Source organism: Excalfactoria chinensis, chromosome 1, assembly GCF_039878825.1.
Source record: "Excalfactoria chinensis isolate bCotChi1 chromosome 1, bCotChi1.hap2, whole genome shotgun sequence".
Classification (NCBI taxonomy): domain Eukaryota; kingdom Metazoa; phylum Chordata; class Aves; order Galliformes; family Phasianidae; genus Excalfactoria; species Excalfactoria chinensis.
Genome location: NC_092825.1, coordinates 86724722 through 86748922, shown reverse-complemented (window position 1 = coordinate 86748922; position 24201 = coordinate 86724722). Strand labels below are relative to the sequence as shown.

Sequence of the window (24201 nt, the reverse complement as noted above, 5' to 3'; positions counted from 1 at the left end):
GACCAGAGAACTGATTTGACTAAATGGACTATGCTGCAGGAGCTGCAACAAACTGGTGTGTGCAGATAGATTTTGCTTGCCTAGGCACATGTTTATTTGCCTTAATGATTCAAACTCCTCATTACTTCAAACAAGGCTTTGTTTCAATAGTTGGATGTTACTTTGGAATCTTCATCTTCCCCTTCTGGCAAGTTGTTTCATATTTAACACATGTGGATTTACCTAACTCATGTCCATAGTAAGTCAAGCCACAGGCTGACCACAAAGTTAACAGAGTCTTTGCATTTTCTGGAGGCTTGAAGCCAAATCACAGCATGAAGTTACTGTCATACTGTTTCTGAGTACAGTAATCTCTGCCAGATAAAAAAAATAAATAAATAAAATTTAAAAATATGAAGCGTTCCTCCTACACTTTCTTTAGTAAACATCTGTTTTTCTATCCTTTCTAAGTCATTTTCTTCTCAAAAATCTAGCCAGCTTTCAAAATCTGCTACCTCTAGGCATGTGAAGAGCCCCTGAACGTTTACCATAAAAAAGCCACCAGAAGAATCAGAAGACAAGCCAGATAACCTAGACACATGGCCAGTATGATCAAACTTGGCAGGAGAAAAGCTATTGGGCTACTTAGGCTAGGGAGAAGAGAATGACAGTAAAACATGTGATCTCTCTGATCACACACACAAGCTGTCCGAAAGACAAATAGCTATCATCTGTCATTGAAAAAAAAAAGCCTATATTTTTTCACAAAAAATAATAAAAAAAAGTTTTACAATGGTAAACTACCTTTCAAAACAAGTTCCACGGTAGCTATCACGTAACCTCAAAAAAGGAGTATTCACAAATTGAGGTTTAGAGAATAAGACCTTGGGCAGTGAATTCTATACCCGCAGTAGTTGTGTACACCACTAGGTACTTCTGAAGAAGTCCACCCAAACAACCTACTGCACATTTAAGTGACATGAGAAGTAGTTATTAAAACAGGACACTGTAAGGAAACTTTCCATCTGTTTCCTCCAATGAAAAACATGCTGGAAGAACAATACTCAACCTAACTGGTTCTACTACAGATATTTTTATCTAGCAAGATGGAAAACCAATGTCTCTCCTGTGCAAGGGCTTTCTTATATACCCTTAATACTCCAGGCTTCCCTGTGTGTCAGACCATAGTTCTACACATTATTATTGGATTTACTTCATTATTTAGCTATCTTCCACATTACCAATCATTATTCAAATCCCATATTAGTCAAATGCTAAAGAAGTAAATGTTAAAAACATTTACTTGAGCTAAACAAATTAACTTCACTGTTCACGCCCTCAGCTTCTTCTGAGTTCATGTATTTTTAAGTCTTTAAGAGAATGAAGTACTTCTAGTTGTCATTATGACATTATGCTGCTGTACCAATGACAAAAAGGTCATCAATTTTAAAATGACTTGTATACCAGCAGAGAACAGAGAAAACAGCACTTTTTCTGAAACGCTTTCACATTGCGATACAAATGATAATTCAGTCACAATAAAGGACCATTGCACAGTGAATAAATGGAACGTTATGCTAAACAAAAAGAGCACTAATTCTTCTTAAATCACAAGATCTGGTAAATGTATTCCTCATTCACTGAATAATAATGGCTGCATTATATCTTGTTTTAGATGTTTGATTTCCATCTTTTAAACAAAATGCCCTTTAAACTTCTGGCTGTACACAGAGCTAGATGCTGTTAGGTGTACCACCTATCCCTCATGTAACACAAAGCTGTGGAGTCAGTGACATCATTTTTGAAGGCTATGCTATACAAACAGGATGGGAATCCTAATTGCTAATGTCCAAAAGAGAAACCATACAGACACATTATGGTAGTTCAAAATAAAGATAAGCACTTCTTTAAAAAAAATATGAACTGAATCCATTTAACTTCAATTAACGGAATGGGTAAACAACTGAAAGTCGCTGCGTCAGATAAAGGTAGTGGCAAAAAAGGATACTCTATACCTGCTCATTAAATTCAGGAAGAAAATAAATCTAGTGCAAAAGCTAATAGCACAGAGTAAACACTCAGCAACTAAAGCCCTGGGATTTACCTTGAAAGTGAATAATTTGTTTCATAACAAATTTGAATAAAATTTGTAACGCAGCATGCACACATTGCCCACTGTTAGTAATACACCGCTGCTGATAACAGAAATTTACTATGCGTGTGATTACATTGTTAATGAAGTCTATACCTTTGTTACATGTTTGATTGAACCCACTGTGAGGCTTCTTCGATGATGTTTCACACCTGGAAGATCCCAAAGGTGATCCAGTACAATCTCTCCTTCTTCTAGTATGTATTTCTGACCGTGGAACTTGGGTTTCTCATAGAAAATCCAACTGTAATAATGAGATCATGAACTGAGTTGTTGCTGTCTGCTAATACTGTCCTTATACAGCACATTTACTAAGCTGTTTCTATCACACAAATTATCAGTCCTTTCTTACATTCTCCTTCAGTAGTCACATTTATTTATGATATGTAATACTTCATTTATGTGCTTTGAAAGTAAATTATATAGCTCTTTTCCTCCAGAAGGTAGACTAACATTAATTTAACATATTACACGAATAAAAATATAATTCAGCAGCTGCGTAAATAAAAAGCCTTCTTTTACTAGAACAAACACACTAGTTGTCATATCAAAGAATGCTCTGTGCAAGTACTACATAAGGCATAAAACACACATGCACACACACTAATAATGGCATTCAGTGTTTCATTACAACATGAAAGAAATGCAAAACCAAATTTTGTCTCAAAACTGTATAAATGATATATACGTTACTATGGCCAGGAGTCAAACATACACTGTATGCACCACCAAATAAATTTCAGAGGAACAACTGATACGGTAACGTCCCCAGCTTTCCAAAACTCTACTACATTTTGAACTACAGTTTTGTAAGTGGACAGCTGCAAAATCTACCTTTAAGGTACCCCTATATCTTTCTGCACCCACAATCTTTTACACACTACATTACAAGCAGCAGCTGAGACTCGATGTTGCATGGTCCTTTTGCAACAGCTACTGTATAATTAAATTATATATATTTTCTTTGGCGTACACATGCTTCTAGTGACAATTACTGCTTTACTGTCTCAGAACTTGAAGCAAGAAGTCTAAACTTATTCATGGTTCTATTAGGAACTTTCTGTTTGAAGTTAGTTCCCAGGAGGAACAATATTTTTATACTGCAGCATGTGAGGCCTTGTTTTATGGTTATATCACTGGTATGAAGTCTGATTATAAAGAAAGAAAAATACATTCTTGCAGATCAGATGTGTGTCACAAGGAAATGAAAACACAAATAAAAAAACAACATGAAATCTTTTGAAAAAGATTCTGTTTAAATATGACCTGGATTTCTTACCATCCTCTAATTATCCTAAGTAATGCTCCAATGGGAAAGATCCAGGATGTGGCATCTAGCACATCAGAATGAATTTCTTGTTTACTTTTGTCACCATGAATATCATAAATAATAATCTGAAACAACACAAGACATACGAATGAAGGCCCATTTTAAAATAGAGCACAGACAGTAAATTTTTGCATGGAATAAAACCACTCATTTTGTGCCCATTGTTTTATGAAGCACTCTATAAAAATAAAACAGCAGTAGCAGATGAGGAAATATATTAAGATTACTAGTGGCAGTATTTTACCATACAATCTTATTAGTAGCACATGCGAGCAGATGTTACATTAAAATACAGAAAGCTAGAATAATGTCAGACACTTCCCATTAAAAAAAATCTGGTATAACAAATTGTTCTGTGTACTGTATTGAATCACGTAACATCCAAATTCTTCTTACCTTTCCTGGTCTTGGATTGTATGTGAGACTTGCCCTGTCAACAAGATTCTGAAATTAAAAAGACATGAAAAACAACTATAAATATTCACAACATTAGCACAAAGCATAGAAAGCACAGAAAGACAGTGCATCTTGACTGTGGCAAAACCAAATCAGACCCCTTCACAAAATGAAGCATTCCCGACACCACAAGACCTGTTTCTTCGGTTGGGCATTTAGCTTATGTAGACTTTTCAATTTCTAAACATTTCTTGTAATGTTTTCATGCCTTCATCTGCATTGCTTTAAATACACTTTAAAAAGAACGCTAATAAGGAGAAGCAGCTATATTACTCATTAACCAAACTGCAATTTATGTAAGATTCTGCAATGAAAGAATTAAATAATCCCATAAGCAGATAATTATATATATATATATTTTTTTTTTTTTTTGAAAATACAAATCTACTCATCTTAAAAGTGGACAAAGTGAAAGAATAATGTTCATACAAAAAGCAATGTCATGATTTTCAGTTTGAAATGTCCTCACATAATGAAGCCCGCTTCCCATTTTACAGACTTGCCACTAAGCATACTTTTTCATTATATGTTCTGTTCACATCCTCTCTTTTACAATTAGAAGCTGCTTTCATCTATCTTTCATCCATGTGAACAAAAAAATAATATATTTTTTCAATTATTCAATGAGAAGACTTTTTTTTTTTTTTTTTTTTTTTTAAATAAATCTATGACCTTAAACACTCTAATTAACCCAGGAAGGGGAAGGGCTGAAAACAGATGTGGCAAAACAACAATTCTGAACTGGGGCTAACCATTTTGGTTATTAATGTTAATTGACTTGATGCCTTACCACTGTCAATTCTCCCAGTTTGGGCATGGCATGATCTTGGGACCAATAAATCTTTGGCTGCAATATATCCTGGAGAATGTTTCCAAATCTTGTTCCCTTCTCAGAGGAGTAATTGTTGGCAGATCTCAAGTACTGGTAATACACACTGGTAGGAGGATGCTTTAGAGTAGTATCAGCTTTCTGTGAAACTGGGTTGTAATATGTTTGTCCAGCAGAAGTCTCATCTTGAAACTGTTCTGTTTGCTCCTTAGAGTCATGTTGCTCTTTTGAAAGAGAAGCTGATTGTTCAGGTAATGGATGTGTATTTTGGTCATTTGACAGAATGGTTGTTGTTAGATTCCTTGTCCACTGACTGGAAAGACATTCTTCTTCTCCTCTCTCAACATCAAGCACATATCCTTCATACGATGACTCATCCTCGTCGTCCATTCCCTCCTCGTCTTCCTCTTTACTGAACTGAGTAGTCAACTGTAGGCGCTCAGAAACTGACTGGAGAAGGGACAGCACAGAAGTATGGTCAGAGTTATCTTTAGATACTCCATTAGGATGACCTTCTGGTGATGTGTCTGCAGACTGCAAGTCTTCATGGGAGCTGTCATCTTCATATATTGGAGACAAAGAGAAAGGATATATTCTGTAGCGTTTGGCCTCCACACTCAGAAATGACTCCGAGCTATTGCCCTCTGTGGCTTTATTCAACTTGTTATCCTTCCCATAAAAACAGGTGGGCTCATTTTTATTTTTTGGTCTTTCACACATTAGAAAAGCTACACTATCCAAAGGCAGATCAGAAGGAGAAAGTGAGCTAGTTTGTTTGTCACCAGTAGGGACAGATCTGTTCTCAGTTTGAAGGGCACCTTCATAAACGATTGTGAAAGAACTGTTTTCCTGCTGCTCAATCAGTGGAGAAAAGCCTAAAAGATCTGCTGATCCCGTCATGTCATTGCTGCTGTCCAGACCATTTTCTTCAAGCTGTCCACCTCTGTGCACATCTGAATCCTTCATTTGCACTTCTTTCAGAATCTCTTTGTTTTGGGCATAAACTGAGTTGAAGTAGTTTTTCCCTTCACTGTGCTCTTCAGTGACAGGTAATTCAGAGTCAGTGAACTGTGTATTTAGCTCAGTATTGACAAGTGTCATCTCACTTGTACCCTTTACTAGTTCCTCTTCACTCTCCCCTACCTTTGAATCTTCTAAGGCTGCTTTTACTTGTGAAAACATTTCTGCAGCCTCTTTTCCACTGTGTTCAATCGGATTACCCTCTGCACTGCTCTCCAGAGAACCCCAAGGATTATTTTTGACTTCATATTCACTTCGTGTGCTGATACTTTCTTCATCAGGCATAAAAGAAGACAAATTAACACTTTCAGACGGCAGCAACATGAGATCTGGCGTATCTGTATTACTGCATGAATCATTCAACTGCAATGGCAGAACTATTTCTTCAGTAACAGCTGCATCTCTATTTATTAAACATAAAGACACATCAGATTTTCTACTAGTTGCTGATAATCCAGCTTTACTGCATGTCTCTGCTGCAGCCAGATGTTCATACACCTTTTTATCATGTTCCTCTTTTGCTAGTATTGTAGGGGTTGATTCTGGGCTCGCTGAACTACCAGTAGATAGAAATCCATTCGCTTGACATGTAAATGCATTATTTGGTATATCTTCATCACTTTGGAGCCTATCTATTCTATTTTCTGTACTATCTGGAAACAAAGGAGGACCTGAGCAAACTGCCTTTTCACAGTTCATACTTATATTCCGAGTTTCTGCCTTCCTTAATGGTTCTCTGATTAGTTCCTGTGTTTTGGATGATAAATTACCATCCAGATTTAAAATCTCTGGGTTTTCAGCCTCAGGTTTGCATTCAATCTTTTTAGAATGCTTTTCACTCTCCCTGCCTTGCCACTGATTGGATGTCAGTTTTTGTTTGGCTGAGTTAATAACTTCATCAATTATTTCTCTTGCTTTTAATGCCAGTACACTATGTAGGTCAATTTTAGCAGGGATGTAAGATGGTATCATTTCATCTTGATTATTTGTATCATACATTGCATTTTCTGTAAATGAGTCTCCTCTACTGCTCTCATTAAAATGCTTTAATGAATGCACAGCTGACTGGATTTCTTCTGCTTCCAGCTGCACGGTGACAGTTTTCTGATCATTTAGAATATCTGTATTTACTAAACTATCCTTTCTCCCACAGACTTGGCAGACACCAACAGCTTGTTTTGCTATTATTTCCTCTATAGCCAAGTGTAAAACTGAGTCCACTATTTCCTCAGCTTTCTTAAACAAAAGAGAAGCATCTTGCAAGTCAGTGCAGACTTGTTCCACCCTGTTAGTACTCTTCCATATCTTCTCAAAATAGAGATCACTTGATTCTGTAGCTGCAGCAGCTGTTTGTTCACCTTTATCAGAAAGAGCTTCTGAGATACCAGAAGTCTGGTTACAAAGATTCATCTGTTGCACAGCATTTTTGCACACCTCAGTACACTCTGAATTGGATGCCCTTTTCCAAGGACATACAGGTGATGGCATTGCCTTTGCCAAGACACTGTCATCAGCCTGCTGTGCAGAGGATAGTTCCTTTGCCTCAACACCAACTTTGTGACCAGAAGAACTACAGTTCTCTTGTGCAATGCCTGATATTTCCAGGGGAGAAACAGAAAGGTCTGAGCCTTCTTCAGATTCCTGAGTAGATGAAGGGGATCTGGGGGTGCAAAAATCCCGCACATCTACTCCAGAAGTAAAATGATGGAGCACAGCTGGGGTAAACTCAGGTTCCAGAGAAATAGGTGGGCACAAAGATCTCTGATCTTCTGAGCAAAGCGGTGCCTCAGTCATTCTGTCCTCAGGGATTATTCTCTTGGAGTCAGTAGTCAGAAAAATGCAGCCATCCTGCTTGGAAGAATCAGACCATCTAGTAACCTGACCATTTTCAGAGTTAGTGGCAGAAGGCACTTTTCCTTGGTTGTCAGATGAAGAATAAAGTACTGTAGATGATACCCCATGCTTATTATTGCTTTCAGCTTTGGAAGAAATATTAATATGTCTACTTTCACAACAATGCGGAGATGCAGAAATTATGTCTACATCAATGTCTTGTTCACAGATGGTAGAGTATTGGTCAGTCAAATGTTTACCTTCGCATCTCAGGGCAGGATGAGGAACCACCAAATTTTTTTCTTGTGATTTAGAAATGTGAGGGGAAAGTTCAGAAATACAATTCTTAGATTCAAAAGAAGCAAGATCCATCTCATTCATACCAGCCCCACTGATTTTAGAAGCAGCAGGTCTAGGATCATCTGTCCGTTCAGTGCTGACTAAAGGACAAGGTGCAGGCTTTGATGCGTTATCTTCTGCAAGGGTAACTAATGTTTTTTCAGGAACGTCTTCCACAGTTTTATAGGAAACAGTACCATGGGTAGGACTGGAATTTTCTGAGATGCTCATATCTACCGTCTCAAAGAATTTGCTCTTTTCACATTCAAGATCAGGAGTAGAAACGGTGTCTCTTTTCTCTTTTGAACCAACTCTACTTTTCACTATAGTTTTATTTACAGATTTGCAATCAGAATGAAGAGAAGCTGAGTAACAGTCACTTGTTTCAAATGAAGACTTAAAACTAACAGAGAGAGATGCTGTCAGCTCATCTAAGTCAGATTTCACGTTTTTACATCCACGTGTGCATGATACATCAGCAAAACTTTCCACTGCAACCTCTGACAAAACCTTGTTTTTTCCCAGACAAGATAAACCAGGCTGTGGTATGGCAGTATCCTTAGAATTTTCCATAAGATTTAACTGATGCTCATTTTGTACATGCATTAGTTTCCCTAACTCATTCAGCTCTTCATTACAAGTCACCTGGTCCATAATTGTGTCTTCATCATTTTTAACAGTTAACTTTGAAGCAGTCAGGTTACCTGTGGATATGCACTCTTCTCTGGACTCCACGCTAAGTGAGGTGCATGTCTGTTCAGTAACAGGTAAAAGAACAGAAGCAAGAAAATTCTGTGAATTTTGCTCTCTTTCTGCAGCTGCCACAATTTTCTGTGCATCACTTTTTCTTGGATCACTATCTTTATCCGCACCGCCTGTGTGCTCATCTGCTTGTTGCTGGAATGTGGTATTGGAATGATGCATCTGTACATTTGATGTTAGCTCAGAGTGGTTATTCATTTGATGATTACAGCAATATTCTCCCTTGCTCAACTGGACTTCTTTGTTAACTCTGCCATTTGATCTGAGTGACTGCAAACAGCCATCCTGCATTTTTTCTGTGGGCTCCTGATAGGAGTGATCACTACAGTGAATTTCTTTTTCACAATTAGAAGTGGCATTTTTGTCCATTTGAAATGGAGCTTCTGCTTCTCCCAGCAGTACATATTCTTTTCCAAACAAACTGTCCACAGCACTAAGGGCATTGGTAATCTGATCAGTGGAATTGGTTGGGATCTCACTGTTTCTACTAGATGACAGTAACAAATCTTGTGAATATGCCCTCTCAACTTTGTTTGCTTCTGAAGCTGGTGCATGTTTTAAGTCTACTCCACTAAATGATCCAGTAGATGAAGCTGAGGCATCTGGCATTATTTCATGTTTACTGCTACCCAAGTAATGTTGAACTTCACCAGATTTTTTCAATTCCATTTTTACTGTAGAAGAATTTACTATGACATCATCTTCATGATCTTTATCTTCATCTTCTCCATTTTCCTTTGTTAAGTGTTCTGATTTTGGGGAGACAACTGTTTTGATTTCCCCATTTTCCTTGATCACTGAAGCATTTTCGTTCTCAGTACTTTCTTCTCCTTTATCAGTCTTTTCTGACTGACTTTTCAGTAGCTGCCTAATCCTTGCAGATCCTCTATATGTTGCGTAAGTCACAGCAGGTGCTTGTGGTTTCCGATGTGTCTGCCTGTAACAATGAGCATTATTATAAGCATTAGACAGAACATGTAAATAGTTATTGTGATAATAACAAAGGTTAACACAAACTGTAAATGACATACGTTACCATTTTCCTTCAAAGGATTTCTGTGACAAATGATACACACTATCTTTTACCATAAAAAGCCAAGTTAAACTAAAAGAAAAAGTAGATGTTGCTATAAACAACTTCCATCATCTGCGTTCTAATGAATAATGAATTTCTTTTTTTCAAAAGCCACTATAAGTCAACATTTGTAATGACATAAAGAAACATACTTTCGTGAAGATGCGAAGATGTTATACCCCACTAAAACAGGCACATGCAGAAATACTGATTACTTATCACCACAGGGTGATAAAGGAAGAGAGTAAAAGCAGATCAGGTAAGAATGAGAACTGCTTAAATGCCAGAAGAAATAGCAATATGGGAAGCCTAGAAATGTGGCAAGAAATTGGTAGACGCAGCCATTTATCAGCTTCACGTTAAATAGCAACTGAACAACTCCTCCTCTGCCCTGCCCTGCTCCCCCTAGAAAAGCAAACAAACAAAACCCAAAATCCCCCGATGCAAAGACTGACAAGAAGAATCACCATGGAGAAAATGTGATCCTGATCTGCCCCTGCCCTCTCTGATATTCTAAGGATAAATTCAGAGCTTGTCACTATCAATTTTCTGAAGAAGCTTCTGAAGAACGGTCTGAAGAACACTTTTCTTCTTTCTTAAAATTAACCAACATACTCACCTTCCTAATGCTTCTCTCTTTCTCCTCTTTTGGTGTTGCTTAAACAATTTTTGCAAAAGCAGGGCAGTAATAATACATATGTGAACATTAACTCTTCTCCTTAGAACAAAGCAGACACTCAAACTGCATTCAAATTCTATTTCGTCTTAGCTCCCACCTAAACTAGGAACAAAAATTTTAAAATACTTTTCCAGTCTGAAACCTATGTCTGCTTAGATTCTGTCTGGAAGTGGCCGCTAACCTACCTAGGAAACCGTCACACTCTTCAGAGTCTCTTGAATAAAAGAGTTTGCTAAGATTTTGATTTCTAATATGAAAGCATTACAATAGCCAAAAGGATTAGAGTCTCAGGCACTTATTTCTATATTAATTTTACTTTTAACTTAGCACTATTAGAATTGCAGGCAAAATCCCTCTTTGTGCAGTATTTGGACACGCAAAGAGTACAAGTAAACTAAATTATCTGTATGCATAAACATTAAAGCAGGTATATAACATCTATATGCAAGCTTTATGTGCCAGGTGTGTTTATGCTAATGCAAAAAACACCTGAATATGGGAATTTAGATGTGGTGAGAACTGGAAAATAAAATTTTTATTGAGGATTAAATACACTGTAATTGGTGATGAAGGCTACAGCAGGATCTCAATATAGGGTTTACAGCAAAGTAATATATAAACACCACATCTCCCAAGCATTTTCAAAGCCAGATGCATTTCATTTTCTGTACTACTAGTTTAGTTTCCTCAGATTCCAACAGTGGCATCTGCTAGACATCAGGCACACCAATTAAGTTGCTATTTTCAGCACCTCTTAGAAGAAGCACATATATTTCTGCTTGTAGGAAAAAGAAAAACACAGTTGGAGAAAGAGAAGTAGAGAAAAAAAAAAGAAAAGAAACAAAAAAAAAAGATTTAGGTTCTTTTGATTTCCTTTAAAAAAAAAAAAAGTTACATTATTTTCCACATTCTCATATTACAAAAAAATATTTTCCAAAGCTCTACATATCCTAAAAATCTCAGGGGAAGGAATTGCTGAGCTCTTTATTACACCCTATTTACTCAGGGTGAGCCATAGTGAAAACGAGTCTGAAGAACACATAAGAGGTGATCATGTCACTCAGAATTAACCTTGCTGGCTATCTTCTACCATCTCACCTAAGACATAATGAAGTAAAAATGTTTCAAATAATCACGGGTAAGTTTTTAAAAAATCCAACCATGAGTTCTACCATACTTTGGTCCATCTCAAATATAAAAGTCAGACTACAACAGTCCCAAAACCAGACAACGTTTCTTTATAAGAAAGCAGAATGTAGGCTTGAACCAATTTGCCAAACAAATTCTACCAATTCTTCAAGGGGAAAACTATAAAATGTCTTTAAAGTGAGCTTGTTCAATGGTATTGCAAGGTTGGCCTATGCCAGCATCTCCTCATTTACAGCTCTGCTTTCCTGCAGACTTGCCTCTTCCAAAAGTTTCTGCACCACATGCTGTTTTAAACAGGAACTAACCTCTCCAATACAGACATAGCAACTTTGGGATCTCTGACCTTTGATCAAGGATTTGATTTTCAGTGTACTGTAACAACTTAGTCAATGGACCTTTTATTCCTACCACATTCATTTTTAGAGCAAGTAGAAACATTTGCAATCCAAATGTTCCCATGCAACAAGACGTTTAAAAAATGAAAACCTATGCTCCTCTGCGGTAGTTGCAACTCAGATGGCTTACCCTAAATCTTGCTTTAAGTCTTACGAAACACATTAAGAAGCGGGCTCTGTCATGCAAAATCTTTTTAAAATGTCACTAGAGACTTGCTTCACAGACATTTAAAGTAACAATTCATTTCTGATCGTCAGAAGAGTATGTCATTTCAGAACTTACCTTAAAAACTCTTGGCAATTTTTTTTTTTTTTAATTCATATGAGGATAACAGATGAAAGCCCGATCGCACACAGAACCTAATGTGTAATTCTGTCACAAATTTCAAAAGCTGGGAGATTCTTTCTTTCTCTTCTGTATAGAAAGCTATTCAATTCCCTATAATGCCTATTTCGCAAAAGACTGTTTGACAGCAACAAGAGAACATGTCAACATGAGTTACAGTAAATTTGTCAAAAGTAGGTGCTTGCAGAGATGTCTTCTGTTCAGGAAGAGAAACAAAAAGTTCAAAGGGGGCTAACTCAGGGAAGGGAGGAGTACGTCTTCTGACACATCTTTTATGATAGACAGTTTGTGTAACTTGTTCCAGAAGCAGCATTAGTTATAAAACAAGCTTGTTAGTTTAGAAGCCTGGAAGCTAGAGGGTTCCAATTACCCTGAATGCCTCATCTCAGTACATCTATAAAGACTACATTTTTCCTTTATTTATTTATTTCCCCCCTCACGTGTACGTCATCAAGTTGCTGACCTCTCATATTTATACATATAATGCAACAGAAAGCAAGTACCCCCAGATTATTTTCAAAAAGTGCCAGGGAGATGATGAAGTATGATATAGCTCTATATGGATACAGCATCTCAGATCCCCGGGCAGCACAGATTCATTTGCACTTTGGGGCATCCACGCTAGAAAATCCTTGCAACTAGCCCCATGGCTGAGCTTCGGGCTCACCAGCATCCAAGTGCAAGTGTACTACTGGCTGGCCTGTTTCTGTAGCACATACTCTTGGTTCTTTCCCAAAACATGCAATAGCCTTTTTTTCCCCCTCTGTACCTCACTTTTCCAGATATGTCCTCTCCAGTCCAGCTGCCGCCTACCTTTTCAAAGCTTTAACACATGTGTTTTCCCTGATGTCCTTTCACAGACCCCCTCAGAAGCATCCCCCGCACCAAAAAGGCCTTCCAGCAACAGCCTGAAAACCACTGCTCTACATCAGTATGCCTCCTGTGGTTCCCATCTCCTCCTCCCTAATTATTTTATAATTATGCCATTGTTTATTTTAATTTTTTCCACTTAGTATTTCTTCTATTGCTCACTTAACTGGCAACTTCTTAAAAGTTATGTTAAGGTCTTTTGTCTGGAAATAATTATCTCAGAAAAACTCCGAAAAACCTTCTGACTGATTCCAACTTATTCTGCTAGTTGGTTTCTACAGTCATGTCAGTTCTTCAGAAATGGAAAAAATAAACTTCTCATTGAAAAAAAAATCACCGGGAACTAACTGAAAATTTGCCACATGCAACTTAGATCAACGAACATTATTTTTTTTAGCTAGAGGCTGTGGCTTCATGATTTAAATCTGAAGTTTAAAATACCTGGTATCCTGAGACTTCACATTTGTATATTTTAAAAGGTCAAAAGTTTGATTTGAACAAAGTCATTTGCACACAGTTGATTTTGCAGGAAATTTCAAAGCTAATGTTCCATAAGGACAATTAAGAGGCAAAGACAATCTTAATAAAAACAAATGCTGTCTCTGTGACCTTGGAAGGAATGTTTTCCCTTTCCCTGGCTTTTCATGGTGCTGTATCTCGATTATCTTCCACATCTGGGAAAGTAACTATACTCTGCAGCCTGAAGGAAGAAAGGACAGATCAAGGCTTACCCAACATCAGCAGGTGCAAGACCAACATCAGTGTGGAGTCATGGATCACTGCTCTCTTTCCCCAGTACCTGGCAGCAGCAGACCTTCCTGCCCTTTAGCTGGGGGAAGTATGCATGTGTATAGACATGTGTGCCAACTTTACACCCTACATGCCTCGTGTAGTTCAACCAGTTCTCTTTCCTCCCCTATGCCAGAAATTCAGATATTCAGGTGCTCAAGATCTGCTTTTCCTGGGGAACAGGATGCTGGGATGAGGAAGTCTCCAGGCACAGAAGAGCAAGAAAGGCTAGGATGTACCATGGGAGATCATCTAATTCCATGCCCATTCTGAGCAATAACATCAGGAACCCTGTGCACCAAGGCATGTGATCTCCCTCACTTAGAAAACACATTTCTCAGTATCAGAATATCCCAAATTCCTGTTGCCTCTCCTACCAGCAGCGTGCATCTCTCAGATAGGTTTGACTCAGTCTCCTCTAGGGCTTTCTACAAGACAGCTGAGGACAGCAGTAAGATGCCCCCTCAGGTTCCCTGTCCTAATGTTGAAGAAAGCCAGTCCTCCTAGCCTCTTCGTATGCAAGCCTGTTACTTTCAGATGTGTTATGGAATCAGGAGTTTGACTTCACGGTGCTTGATGCAAATAGATTATTCTTTCCTTTCACATACACTGATGCTAACATGAGACCAGCAGATGATACAAGAAACTGCCTCTGAATATCAGGTAGGTTCTGGGCTCGCTCTTAAGGAGGCCACCAAAGGGAACTTTATATTCTTACAGTTCATCTGCCTACTTAAAGAAGGAACCCAGAAATAATGTTCTTTTGATGCTACTTATCACCCCAGCAACGGTGGAAAGGAAGATGTGAAGAAAAAGCTCTTATTGAGAAATGAAGGCCCAGGGAGCCTGGACAATTCCACTGCAGGTACAAAGAGCACCTGAAATTGAAAACAGGACTGTAAAATTTCTAAGAAACAGTCACTATTGTGTAATGTGTTCCACAGTTGAATAACCCACAAAAAATGGAAAAGAAGTAACATCACTATTTATTTTTCAACTTAATTAATTTAGCTGACTTTTGTACCATACATCTGTTATGAATTACTCTTAGCACCGTGAAGTTTTCATCTCTCAGAAAAGGCACAGACCTCTGTTTTGGTGCCGGCAGCCACCTCTCCTCTGGCACCCGTCCCAGCTCAGGGCAGGTATTCACCCAGCAGGCAGGCCCAGGCAGGCTGCATTCCTCCAGCAGCAGAGTACTGCTACTAACCTACCCCAACCTTGGAACAGGTTGCTGAACCCCAGCACAGTCCTTATCATCACAAGCGTGTGTTCAGCTACAGAGATTTTGGCTCTCATTGAAATTTGAGTCTGTGGGTACTACGTAGCTATGTAGGCATGTAGCTGCATGTACAGTGTAGATATATTCTAACACAAGTAATTAACATGACAGTTCTTTTCTTCCTTTTGCAGCAGTCACTCACCAAATGCTTACAGAACTGGACAGACACTGTTACACTGCACACACACTTGTGGTTTAAGACATAAAGGTCCTGTATTTAATGCAAGTAATAGGTAAACAGTTACAGAGGAGGAGGACACTGTTCTGATCACAAGATGGATTCATTTTCAGCAAATGCCACACTAGCTTCCCCATTCTTCTACACTATTCCTCAAGAGTTACCTGGTGAGACCATTGCTTGCAATTCATCCATTTACTCCTGACTCTGTGCCAAAGACAACTATGGAGAAAGATGAATGCTACTACTTGCTCAATGAACCGAAACCACACTATACAATCAATCAGACAAAATGATGCCTGTGTTTCTGAATCACTACAAAACTGCTTCTGACCAGTAATACAATGGTGAATGACAAGCTCTGAAAGAAAAACGTTAACCAGATTTATCTGGAGGATTTTACAATCTGCAAAAAACAAAACGAAGACCAAGCCTCACTAAATTCAACAATATATAACCTAAAAGATCTGCAGTTGGTTTCAAATTCCTCACTTCTCAAGACTACCTCTCCTTCTGAATGAAATACCTTGCAATACTCTAGCTAAACTATTACAATAACTTGGCTCTTGGTAGGGTGCAAAGTGTAAAAGTAGACTGTTCAGAGCATTGCTTTTGAAATCACCCCCTCTCATCTTCTACTCACAGTTAGGAAATCCTTGCAGCAGTGGGTGGAGAGTTCTTACTTCCATGTCCGCAAGGATCATAACAGAAGGGAGAATTTAGCATCCTAAATACTCTGTTAAATTTGAGTATTACAATCTTAACTAGTGGTCAGGATTTTACAATAGAATCATTTCGAGTTTTCAACAACTTCGATTTTTGTCTCATCAGTCATGTTCAGCAATGCAATAAAGCTTCTTGCTGAACTCCAAAGCAAGCCATGCAATTTCACAAGTAATACTCTTAAGCACTTCACTATAAATAACATCTACTTACAGTTACTGGATGTTACAAAAAAATTTAAAAAATTGTATGAGAAGATAAGCAAATGGTAAGCAGTCAACAGAAAAGATCTGGGTCATCAATCTCACAACCTTTTTCTTTCTTTTCCCCATGGGAAAAAGAAAAGGAAATTGTCTGAGTTATGTTCTCAGTTTCCTGTAAGGTGTAATGCCAATTACTATGACAAGCATTCCTAAGAACCTGGTAGTCACATAATGCAAGAGAGCCCTTTTCAGGAGTTTTAGGGAAACAGTTTCAATTCTGAAGCCAAATTGCTGCTTCCTAGTTAAAAGCAAGAAATATAGTGGAGTAAAATCATGTTTTGCGTTTTTGCTTACATTATGAAACTTGGATCTCTCCCACAGAGACTTTCAGTGGTGAGAAACTAAGCGAAGTGAATTCCCACTGTTTCACTGGTTTCACTTTTCAGTATCATTTTATCATTTAAAGGTTGTTTTTAAATCTCATTAGTAAGGACTATAATGTCTAAAACTAAAACAAACTTTCTATTTTTATACTTTCTACTCATCCATTGAGGACTATTAAGATTTTTCCACATGTATCAGTCAATACATTGTCTTTTATTTCCCACTTACAGCTAAATGAGTGTTATTTTATCACTGCATTTTGCCAACAACACCCTTTCGTCATCAACTTCTTACAGAAGAGAGCAAGCCCAGTTGTTTGCTTCAGTATTAAAGAGCAATGAACTGTCTGACTGGCAGAGCTCATGGGGTTGTGTCAATGTTGCAAATCTGAATGGAGGCCTGTAACTACTGTGTTCCCACAAAGGTTGGTGCTGGGTTTGGTGTTGTTCAAAATCTTCATCACAGAATCACAGAATTATCAAGGTTGGGGACCTGGATGCAGGGACAGAATGCACCCTCAGCAAGTTTGCTAATTATACAAAGCTGGGAGGAATAGCTGACACATTAGAAGTCTGTGCTGCCATTCAGGAAGACCTGGACAGGCTGGGCAGAGAGGAACCTGGTGAGGTTTAACAAGAGCAAATTAAGAGAAGAACTTCTTCACTGTTAGAGCAATGGAACACTGTTAGCAAGCTGTCCAGAGAGGTTATGGAAATCTCTTTCTCTGAAGATATTCAAGACCTACCTGGATGCCCTCCTGTGTGAGGTAACTGAGGAGACCTAGCCAACCCAACTCTTACCATTTATCTTCAGTATTGCAATTATTACATTACTGTCTACAGCAACTATTGCCTAGAAACTTTGTCCAGTTTATCATGGTTTTGTCCTCTCTTCTGCTTCTTTACCACCTGTTACCATCTGGATAAAGGAGTAGAAGCCCTTAAGGTACCAATTACCACTGAGCCTGACAGCCAGTGAGGGTGATGGAGAAATAATGTGGCCTACGTGTTTAGTCCCTTGCAAACACACACTTCACAGACTGAGCTCACAAATTCCACTCTCCTTGGCTCAAGGCCTGGAAATTTGAGTCTCTACTAAAGGCCAGGCCTCCCACTGAGGGCAGAAGTAACCTCAGTCTACAAAGCCAGAGCAATCTCATTTCCTTGTATTTTGCAAAACATTGCTTTAAGGATATGAGGTTAATCAGGTTGTCTGGGTCTCAGTCTTGCATGCTCTGAGACCACTTGATAGTTATTAATTTCTGAAAGTTCTTGGTTCTTCTTTTTCATTAAAAAAAAAAACAACCCATAAAAAACAACTCTCATGGAGATTATGCAACCTAACCACTGTTCCTCTTTTACTTACCATTGCAGCCTCCCCCCAACCACAGATAACAACCTCTAATTTAATATTAAACAGTAGTTTAGAATTAACAAGTTCATTTAGAATGTTCCTCTTGACAAAGGAAACAGTTAGAAGATTAATAATACATATTTGCAGTCACCTTAAATATTTGTAAAGCCCTACATTTCAACTCTTCTCTAAAATAAATGTTAAAAACTATGTTTTAATATAACAATAAATAGAATCAACAGTGCCTTTGAATATGTATGGATCACTAATGTGTTTCAGCTGTCTTTTAGGACCCAATCCTCAAGATATTATCAGAAGACCACGTTCACATCACCACTTTCCCTTCATGATATTTGAAGACCATTCTGTTCCTTTCTGCTACATCTTTTTGCCCATCACTGTTCACGTTTTTAGCACTCACAGCTAGCTAGTTTGCAGTACATTCTACAAAACTATCAGGCCATCAACAAGCAAGAGTGCTTTTACAATTTAACTACACTAAATTAAAATCAGTTAGTGAATATTTAGCACTGAAACTAGCACTGAAGGAAAAAAAAAGAAAAAACACTTGTTCTACATCTTTTAAACTTTAATAAACTAAAAGAGAATAAAACTGACATAACCATCTCCTTAATATAAAAAACAGGCATTCTTAATTCAAATGTTTAAAACAGTGACCAGTACAAACCTCTGCTTCCACACTATTGTTTCGATTTCTCTTCAGTAACTGCTTCAAAACACAGTTCACACTGTGTAGTCAGGCAGAGAAAAAACATACACAGAAGTTGCACAGAGATTTCCCAACCTTTTAGTGTGCTGAGCCAAAAAGGGCTGAATGTAAACTGAACTATTGAGAACAATTTTAAAAAGAAAACGTGTTTTAAATGTTCGTCCAATATTACAACAGCTACATTTAAAAGTTTCTGGGAAAAAAAAAAGAAAAAACAACACAATCATTTTCTATATATAACTACTCACTCTTACCTTCAAACCTGTAACAAATGTTTTTATTCTTGCTTGATTATAAGACATGTAAACCACAAAGATAATAATCTATACCAATTTGCAAAGGTTATCTCACAATATAGGCCATATTAAAATATGGTCAATTGAAAACGTCAACTTTAAGGTTAAGGTTTACACACGGCAACACTTTCTTTGATTTCAATAAAACCAATCTAACCCCAAAAATACCCGTGCAAAACAAAGAGGTCATTTTAGTGAGCTATTACTCAAATCCTCTAAACTGTGTAAGCCTTATGTATAAATCTGCATTTCTCTGAACACTGTGACTGCCCAACCTTCTCAACTACGTGTGTAGACTGCTTGGCATCTCATCCACTACTGCTCAACATCTACTCAAGTGCACGGGTATAAAACAAACAGAACAGCAAAAAAACCCAAACCCCTCAACACATTGCCTCTCTCATAAATCCCAGTCACAGACATGTAAGCATCAACAAAACTGAAAAGTCAAACAAAGTTGCTTCATACACTGAAAAGGCAGCAGAAGCCAGAGGTTTCCACCTAGAAGGAGAAATGAGCGCCATCTCCATATAGCATCATCCAGAAGACTGAGTGGAAAAAAAAAGACTGAATTCTTTGGAGATGCACACACGGCTGCCTCTCATCTGCTCTTCCATTGCAAGCTGCAATTGCCATGTTTAGTTCCCTTGTATTTTGGGCCTTTAGCGAAAACTCCAATATTCATAGTGATCTGAAGAGACAGGAGTGACTAAAGGTAAACGACAGGACTACAGCATATAAACTGATTTACTTTGTTATCAAAAAGAGTGAGGAAAAAACTGCATAAAGAACAAATTACCATCATCATAAACTGAAGGATATGATTAGCAGAAAGAAGAAAGTGAGAAAGACTTTTTCTGGAGAAAGTGAGAAAGAGTGAGCACTGAAGAAAACACAGTAGAAAGTACACTGAGATACAAGATGGAAGAAACTACATGAATTGAAGCAAAAAGTGAGAAAGATTTACTGACACCAATTGCATTATTTTTTACTATGGTCTCTTTGAGGGAAGGAGTAACTTGTGCATCTGCACAGCTCCTGACATTATGGCACACAGCTTCATCTTTAGCTTCCAGAGCATACTACCAAAACAGCAAACAGCAAAACAGTGAGAGGTTTTAGAAGCACGCCAGCCTTTTCAACACCTTTTAAGAAAAAGCACAGTTTGTTCAGAAACCAGACTGAATAACATTATACATCTAGGCCTCCCAAGATAACTAAAGGGATAGACTAGCTAAGTGGTCATGGGCTGCAATTCGCATTTTGGAAAGAGTGTCAGTCAGACACGTGCTAGTACATTAAGAATCCATCATACAAACTGACTGACTGTAACAATCAGACCAAACCAAAGAGTACTTAAGAAAACACAACTGTTATTATTACAAACAGTACGGTATTTTGGTGGTGGAAACATAGCCTAAGGTTCACCTGAAGAGGTGACATGGCCCCTAATCATATCCTGATCACCACTGCATTTATAATATAGAGGTGAATTACCAATGCTCAAAATCATCAGTCAACTGAATAACAGGGAAAAAGAGATATAGGCATAATGAAGCCAAAATTCATTATGCAGCTAATTTGGGAATCTCTGATCTTCTGTCTGGAGATGAAATGCTTCACGTGCCATAGATACGTGGACTGAATGCAATTAACATTAACTTAAAAACTTGAAAAAACAAAAATAAAACAGTCAAATATGCAACGTAACAGCTACAAATAGTTTTGGAATACTATGCATGCTTATACCAGAGACAGAATATTTTGTAATATACCTGGTAGAGCACAGGCAATATTTTAGCTTTTCTACTACTGGATATGCATTGGTGCCCTTGGCATTGATGCTTTTAGAAATCTTTTTTTTTTGGAAATATTACAGGACCGTTGAGGATGTTCCATATTTAGGCTAATTGAGTACTTTACATAACCTTTTAAATACAGAAAAAATGCTAAGAACAAAGGGAAACAACATAAACAAGCAAAAATGCCAAGTTAAATAAACCACGGAAGATAACTTAAAGATGTGGAAGCCTTACTTGCAGAAGTAAAAGCACTGAAGTAGCGAAATACAAAAATGACAAGCATCTTAACCTTTACTTAGCCCATAGTGAAGACATAAAATGAGTATTGTATTTCTTTTCTTTTAAATAAGGCTACAGTTCTAAATGCATTTCTAAATGCCACATTTTTTCTCTTCTTGTATCTAGAATGATCTATAATGAATCTACCACCCATGGTCAGAAAACTTCTAGAAAAACATTTTTAAAGTTATATTTTGTAGAAGTTGACTTCTCCCCATTTAGTTTGGTATTTACTACAGAGGTTAGCACAAAGTTAAGTCAGGGACACTCCAAAATGTTCTTGGGAATGTCAGTCATCTGCCCTCCACCCAACAGAACTTAGTCACCACAGTTCTCTGCACACATAAGCTTTACTCTAATTTGGTATTAAAATACAAAACTTACTTTTTCACATCTGCAGATCGTTTCCGGCCTCCTTGCTGATCCTGTGAGCTGTCTTTCCCAATGTTATTTAAGATCATGTCATCTTTATTTACGGAGTCCTCTTTTATTCTAGCTGTAGAACAGACAGGCTCTTCAGTTTTTGGGTGCTGTGGTTGCGTGCCCTCTGTAAGGGTATTTGTGTTCTGTAAATCCTTTTCACATCTGTTGGGTTCATCTTGGCAGGCGGGTGGTTTAGAGTCTACCAAAGAAGATTTTGTTGCAAGATTAAACAAGCTTCCAAGAAACTGAAAAAAACCTTCTCGGGGTTGCTTGTCTTTATCTGCTGCTTTGTTTCCAGGAGTCAAACTAGGAAGGCTATTAGCCTTTTTCAGCTCCTCTTGGATATCAGACTTGCTGAGTTCTTCTGTGGAATGGTTCTTTTCTTCATTCGGATAAACCTGAAATAAAATCAAAAGATAGATAAAGGCAACATTTCTTGTCATTTCCCTGCATTGTCAAATTTCGTATTTTTAACTTGCTTCTAAGCAAATCTGTTTTTTGAAAGTTCTTTTTAAAACCAAACCCCTGTGCTCTTCTCTCCACATATGAAAAAGCCAAGAGGCTTACATAGGCTAGAAGAACCAGAAGGCAGCTGCTGGGGAGGTGGAACAAGGGAAGAAAGATGGAGAACAATCATTACTTCAACTTGCAGAAAAAAACAAACAATGAAGGAAAAAGTAAAGAATGAGTTTTCATGCCCTTATATTACAAATAAGCAGGAGAGTTTCTTAGTTAATGAAAGCACGTGTCCAGTATTATTTACTGACAAGTATGTCCTGCCACAAGGGAATTATGAGATTAGGTCTAAAAAAATAATAATGTTAAAACGAAAAGTAAGTTGTTTTTAGCAGCTCTTTCTTAACAGATCGTATAAGGTAAATGATATACTGCTGTACTGGCAGACAGACAGCTGATTTTCTTATTGTTCCTGAAACTTTCAGTTCTTCTCAGTGCTTGGAGTCAAGTGCTACACACCTGTAGACTGGGCATACTCTGGACCCAGGAGGACCGCAACAAACTAGTAGACTTGCTCTCCTTCCTTCAGGTTATGCTTCAACTCAGGTGTACCATTAAGTGCTTAAAAGCAAACTGAAAAAGTCCAGACCCCTGGAAAAAGCTTTGTGCACTTATTCAGTTTGCAGATACATACAAGCACACAACAGCAAAACACAAACATAACACGGTCATAACTGTTTAGTAACCTGTTCTTTTAAAAGAAAAATAAGAATAATGAACAGAATTTGAATACAAAAGTCAGCTTGTGCTAAAGCTTAATCCTATCTGCTACGCTCAGTGACTCCCATTGCAGACTCTCTGATAATCTTTCTTTCAACTCCAGAGGTAATCACACAGCTGCATTTCCAAATCTATTTGTGCTCTCAACACAGCTCCATATCCTACCAACCTCAAACCACGCTTTGCTACACAGCTGAAGTCCTACACATCACTGCTTCCCTGCACCCAGCCCACAAGAGCAGTTTATAAGCCTACAGAAAATAATTAACACTAACACAGGTCAACATCTCCTTTAAACCACCATTCATTTTTCTTCCTGGAAGAGCTGCTGGGAACCTCCCCTCCAAACCTTTCCATCCCCTGCTTTTGCAGAGGGGGCTATATGCCATCGCTGCCTATTTCACCTTTACAATACTATTCTTGTGATTTCAAGCCAGTTTCTTAAAACAGAATAAAGATATACCTGGTTTTCTTAGATGAATTCTATCTGGCTCAGCAGGACTGAGAAAGGAAATCGTGAATAAAAAGTCCTGTGTAAGTTTTAGATGTGTCAGTAATATCACTGGACAGCGCTAATTATTTCAAATTGGAAAACACCTATCCAATGTATGGATATGGGTATTGAATCCAATCAGAAAGCTACTATATTTATTAGCTTACTAATGTTATTTCAACATGAAAATATTTGAATTTCAAGTAACTTAGCAAGTAGGCTTGATTGTTGATATTGCATCTAGGATCAAGCCAATGATGAAAAAAAGTGTTTTAATGAACACCGCCTTGTACATGCTTGGAGGAGCATCAACTTCTTAAAACTAGTGTTGTTAAGGGGCAGTAGCCTTTAATCTTCAAGGAATATTTTGTCACCTTTTTCATCAGACAGAAGATGCAATTGCTTAATACTGAATGTCTAGATTTATGTGCTGAAAATTGAATTGCTTATGTGAGGACAGAAATTAAAAGGTATTAAGGTGCCTTGAGAAATTCATACAACCTGTATTTTATTCATACAGGTAAGACATTTAACTACATTAAACTTTTATTACACTTTCAACAGTGAGTTAAATCAAACTTTAGATGTTTTTTCTGCCCTCCCTCCATGACAAACCCTACCTGCTTCCCCATACATTGCGTAAATTAACTGCACACATGTCACCAAGAGATGCAGTCATCTGTGTAAAGTGAAAAAGCCCCAAATCTTACGAGTCAACTCTATCCAACCCATGCCTGGAAAATGAGACAGAAGACAGAGCAGCTTACAGGAGTGCCATAGTGCTAGTTGGTATCTTTAGTACTAGACAAACTATCT

The 24201-nt window shown here is 37.8% G+C and overlaps 1 protein-coding gene across 3 annotated transcripts in view; it reads right to left on the bottom strand.

Moving 5' to 3' along the window:
• CRYBG3 (crystallin beta-gamma domain containing 3) overlaps nucleotides 1-24201 on the bottom strand; it is an 89131-nt gene that overhangs the window by 40884 nt on the left and 24046 nt on the right. For all 3 annotated transcript variants that reach the window (XR_011902772.1, XM_072327676.1, XM_072327684.1), the window contains 5 exons: nucleotides 21618-22054; nucleotides 4708-9637; nucleotides 3858-3905; nucleotides 3411-3526; nucleotides 2228-2375 (listed from right to left, as the gene is read on the bottom strand). Coding sequence is in view for 2 of the 3 variants with exons in the window: in XM_072327676.1 (XP_072183777.1) it covers nucleotides 2228-2375; nucleotides 3411-3526; nucleotides 3858-3905; nucleotides 4708-9637; nucleotides 21618-22054 (5679 nt within the window). In the remaining variant the exon portion in view is untranslated. The remainder of the gene's footprint in view (nucleotides 1-2227; nucleotides 2376-3410; nucleotides 3527-3857; nucleotides 3906-4707; nucleotides 9638-21617; nucleotides 22055-24201) is intronic.